The sequence below is a fragment of the Penaeus monodon genome, chromosome 16 (genome assembly GCF_015228065.2).
Source record: "Penaeus monodon isolate SGIC_2016 chromosome 16, NSTDA_Pmon_1, whole genome shotgun sequence".
Taxonomy (NCBI): Eukaryota; Metazoa; Arthropoda; class Malacostraca; order Decapoda; family Penaeidae; genus Penaeus; species Penaeus monodon.
This window is the reverse complement of record NC_051401.1, coordinates 37,520,346-37,525,345: the sequence shown is the minus strand read 5'-3', so window position 1 is coordinate 37,525,345 and position 5,000 is coordinate 37,520,346. Positions and strand designations below refer to the sequence as shown.

Genomic DNA, 5,000 nt, shown 5'->3' with positions numbered 1-5,000 from the left:
GATCATGGGCTTCCATGATTTTTTTTCTTAGCAATTTAGAGCGGTGGTTTGACATACATACATACATATATATATATATATATATATATATATATATATATATATATATATGTATATATATATATATATATATATATATATATATATATATATATATATATATTGATGTGATGAAAATAAGAAAACTGCATCATAGGATGGTCAATATTATAGAATTTATATGGAGAAAATCATATCAAACTATTTTCACAAAAAAATGAAAAGAAACCCACAGCCTAATTGAAAAACTATATTTCAGGTGAAATACATACACAGGTACAGTCAAGTACATAAATATCACAGACAACACATTTTAGACAACAATTTGACACTTATTTCGACATCTGGTACTACTGTGACAACGGCTATTGCACCTGAGATTAGCCTTGAAACATTTACATTCGTTAGTACAACACTTCTTACTTGCAGCACAATAACACTTGACAAATCCTTGTCCATCAGTAATTTATTTCTTCAGAGCCTGTCGCAGGTCTTCTTGGTTGACAGAGTAAGAAGTCTCTGAGGACAAATATCAAACTGACTGCGGGAGTACTTGGTCTTCAGAATCCCATTCTACACAGCTATTGTGTACAAATAATTGTCACTGCGGCCAATAATAACACCGAGGATGTTAATTGGATCTCCCCTTCCCTTGTCCACTTCTTCCCCTGCCTTGAAGTCTATCCGGCTGCGTTTCACCTTGAGTTCTGCCTGGGAAAGTTGTGCCTCCCTGGCCTTCTTCCTCTGTTCTATTATCTCACTCTGGCGTTTTGTAAGAGGTGAAGGTTGATGGTTTGAGCAGCTGTTGCCTGAGAGGTGGGAGATGGTGCTGCAGATGCTGGTGAGGGCTGGGGGTCTTGAGCAGGTGTTGGCTATGAGGTGGAAGCTAGTTCTGCAGATGCTGGTGGGGTCAGGCAATCTTGAGCAGGTGTAGGCTGAGAGGTGGAAGCTGGGGATCTTGAGCAAGAACATCTTCTGAAGGGCTAACAATGAGGGCGAGCAAGTCATCTTCTGACTGTAAACTTTCAAGGACCTCTAGAGGAAGACTCAATGATGCCAGACCCACCCTAGGATCAGTGCCAAACAATGCTCTGAATGGTGTGCGCTTGATACCGGAATGATGAATGAGTTCTTTTGGTGTTGAACAAAACGAAGGCCAATTGACCAATCCTGTGTCTTGTCTGCCATCCATGCATGTCTTTGATGTCACCATTGGCTCATTCTACTGAACCTTGGCTTTGTGGATGTCTTGATTTACCACGGACCATGATGAGTTTTGGCCAAAGTTCTTTCAACTCTGAGATGACTTTTGCTGTGAATTCAGAACCATTGTCACTTTGCAGTATGGCAGGAGCTCCAAAGAGAAGGAATATGCCAAGCAGTTGAAAGGCAACGTCAGCAGCTCTCTTTGACGTATGTGCTCGAAGTATGACGACCTTGGTGAGGTGGCACTGGTAGACCATGATCCATTTGAACTGAGTGCTCAACCCAGCAATCTTATTTCGCTTCCTCTTTTCTTGGCATGTAATGCAATAGGACATGAATAATTCAAGAGCTTCTTTTGTGATGTTAGCATACTTTGCCCCCATTCTGTCACGTCCACGATGCCCTGTTGCAATGTGTGCCCTCTTGATGATGTCATAAGAATCCTCAATGGTCACATAGTAGACTGGTGATTCATCTACACTCTTGCATTTCTTGATAGACTTTTCAATGTCTCCACACAGAAGAACTTCATACCTGCAAAGAATAATGTTCTAAATAATGCAAAAAAATGCAGTAGTGAAAAAGTTGATCAGCACCAAATTTTCACAGTACATAGACTTGTAACTGAATATCAATTTAGTCCCATAAGCTGAAGAATAAATCCATTTTGTGCTGAACCATATACATCAACTGATCATGAAGATCCATGAAATAAGAATATAATGGAATTTTGTAGAAAAATATACCCCCCTTTCCCCGTTTCTTCTATTAAGGAGTATAAGGTGTATAATATACACAATTTAATTCTGTTCAGTTACTAGGATTGTTGTTGCAACAAAAAATTGTTATATCACTTCCATTGTAAAATATCCTATAAATATTAATTTTGAGATTATCTGTTGTTTCCCTTGTATTCCAATGCCAACCTGTGAATTTTAAATAAGAAACACTTCTGGAGAATGTAGTATCCATGCCGAGACTTGGAAGATGGGTTCTGGGCTGCATTCTTTAGTTCTTCAGGGGTGTCATAATAGACATTCTTTGGCATCAAGTACTTCAGACACTGCTGATACTTTTGAAATACAATTCTAATTTTCTTTTATTGTTTTCTTAGTTTATACTGTGCTCGTTTTTTCCCTTTCTCTTTCTTTTTTCTATCAAGGTTTACACTACACACATCTCTTATTTTATTCTTCTCTGTCTGTAATGCTGTGTAATGCAAGATCTCGAGTTAGGTCTGAGGAGGACAGGGTAGTAGTATTGAGATTTGCAAAGTTCTGGCATCGCCCGGGCCTTTCACTTATGGCCCGACCTGTGTCAGCTTTTTATGGCAGTCTCATTTGGTTTTCTGACACTCGGTGCTTACCGTGGCGGTGGGATTGCCAGCAGGCGCTCCTGTAGCCGTGGTGTAAGCATATCACATAATCTCTTTACCAGCACGACGGCTGTTGTTCTGCGGACCTTGTCTCAGGAATTGTGTGTGCACACAATTCTTTAAGTAATGTATGAGTGTGGCGTTCGGCTCGCCGCAATGCATGCAACACCTCTCTTCAATAGAGGAAAGGGAGAGGAGGGGTTATAAGAGAGGAGAGGCAACACGGGGCAAGTGAGCACAGACGAATGGAAGCGAGGAGGGGGTCAGGTCAGGTCGGAGGATCAGGCGGTGTGTGTATGTATATATTTATATATATACACATACACACACACACACAATATATATATATATACACATAAATAAATATATATATATATATGCACACACACACACACATACATCATCATCATCAAGGGGTTAACGCCGACGGGGGCGCATGGCCGCATCCACCTTCGCTTCCAATCACGAAGGTCCCTCTTGGCGAGTCTCCAGGCAGGCCCTCGGCCCATCTCTAGTTCCTCGCGACAGGTCTCGTCGAGCTGTCCAAGCCATGACCTCCTGGGTCGTCCCACAGGCCTCCTCCAGCCAGGATTGTCTCATAAAGAGACAACCTGATGGGCAGGGTCATCCACAGGGAAGCAAGCTAGGTGCCCATATAGCCTGTGTTGGCGATCCCGGATTATGCAAGTAACAGGTCCCATACCAGTCTCATGGTAGCCATCGGTTAGACACATGGTCCTGCCAACCGTACCCTATGATCTGGTGAACAGACTTGTTACAAAGAGCATCGAGACGAGACTCCAAGACACTAGATAGCATCCTGGTTTCATTTCCATAGAGCAAAACTGGCAGTATCAAGGCCTTGAAGACATGTTGCTTGGTCCTTCTGCATAGGTAACGACATCTCCAAATGCTCTTGTTGATCGAGTTCATGGCTCCTGCTGCCAGACCAATCTGCTGACTTCTTGATCTGACAACCCAGAGATATGAATTACATTACCAAGGTATGCAAAGCTCTCTGTGACTTCAACGTCCTCACCGCAAGCATGGATCCACTGAACAGGCTCCCCTAAGAGGCCCCCAAAGTCCTAAATCTTGTTCTTGGTGCAGGAGACTTCTAGGCCCAAGGGCTGCACTTCATTGCTAAATACATCAATATCTACCACCAGCGACTCCAAGGACTCAGATAGAATAGCAACGTCATCGGCAGAGTCAAGGTCTGAGACCTTGATATTGCCCAGTGCTGCTCCACACTGACTTTGGCTAGTAGCTCTGTCCATTATTCAGTCCATACAGGTGTATAAAAGTGTTGGTGCAAGGACACAGCCTTGCCTCACCCCTGAATTAACAGAGAAGTTTGACAAGCCCCCACCACACTTTACAGCACTTTCAGTACGGTATGTAGGCCAGTAATCTGTGCCGGAGTTCCCTTGAGTCCCAGAATCTCCCATAGCGATTCTCGATGCACTGAGTCAAACACTTTCTTAAGGTCAATGTAGGCTGCAAGCAACCCATGACCAAACTCATGACATCATTCCACAATTAATGGAATACTGTCTATTATGGACTTGCCAGGAGTGAATCCAAACTGCTCCAGTCTCTGGTGCCTTAGCAGGTGGTCACAGATCCATTTCAGAAGAATGTGGGTGAAAACTTTGCTTGGTATACTGAGCAGTGTAATGCCACAGTAGTTGCTACAGTCCCAATGATCTTTCCCCTTCCAGAGAGGGATGACCATGCCCCTTAACAGGTCAGGGGGAGTGGTACCAGACTGCCAGGTGGCAGTCAGGACTGCATGCAAGCCCCGAGCCACAAGTTCACCCCCAGCCATTAGAAGTTCAGCAGGGATATCACATATGCCTGCGGCATTCTCACACTTCAGCTTGGAAATTGCCATCCTGACCTCTGTTAGGGTAGGAGGTTCCTTGCTGATAGGTGGGTCTGGCACAGGTATTGTGATACCACTTGCATCCAAGCTAACTGTAGGAGGGTCTACCTGGTACAATTACTCAAAATTCTCAGCCCATTGATCACGAACCCCAACATGATCTGAGATGATCTGTCCATCCATTGAGCGGACTGCAGTCATCTGCAAGAAGGGCTTACAGTTTAACTTTCTCAGGGCTTGGTAGGCAGGACGAAGGTCATTTACCAAAAAACGGCCTTCAACCTTCTCCGCAAGATTCATGATGAACTGTTCTTTGTCCCTTCTCATTAGTGTCAGAGATCTACCCACCATCACCGGATTGCCATTCAGCCGAGCCATGCAACACACTTCAGTGGCCTCCAATATCTCCAGGGAGATGGAATTCTGCCTTGCTCTCGGGAGTACACCAATGGACTCGAAGACCTCCCAGAGAGCAACTGGGTCTGTCATGTT

At 43.9% G+C, this 5,000-nt stretch overlaps 1 protein-coding gene across 1 annotated transcript; it reads right to left on the bottom strand.

Moving 5' to 3' along the window:
• Positions 1–1,256: 1,256 nt before the first annotated feature.
• LOC119583034 (KRAB-A domain-containing protein 2-like) lies at positions 1,257–3,332 on the bottom strand. Its single transcript, XM_037931545.1, has 3 exons — positions 3,324–3,332; positions 2,172–2,317; positions 1,257–1,779 (listed from the first exon to the last, which is right to left on the bottom strand). The coding sequence occupies exons 1-3, from the start codon at positions 3,330–3,332 to the stop codon at positions 1,257–1,259; spliced, it is 678 nt and encodes a 225-aa protein (XP_037787473.1).
• Between the last annotated feature and the right edge of the window lie 1,668 nt (positions 3,333–5,000).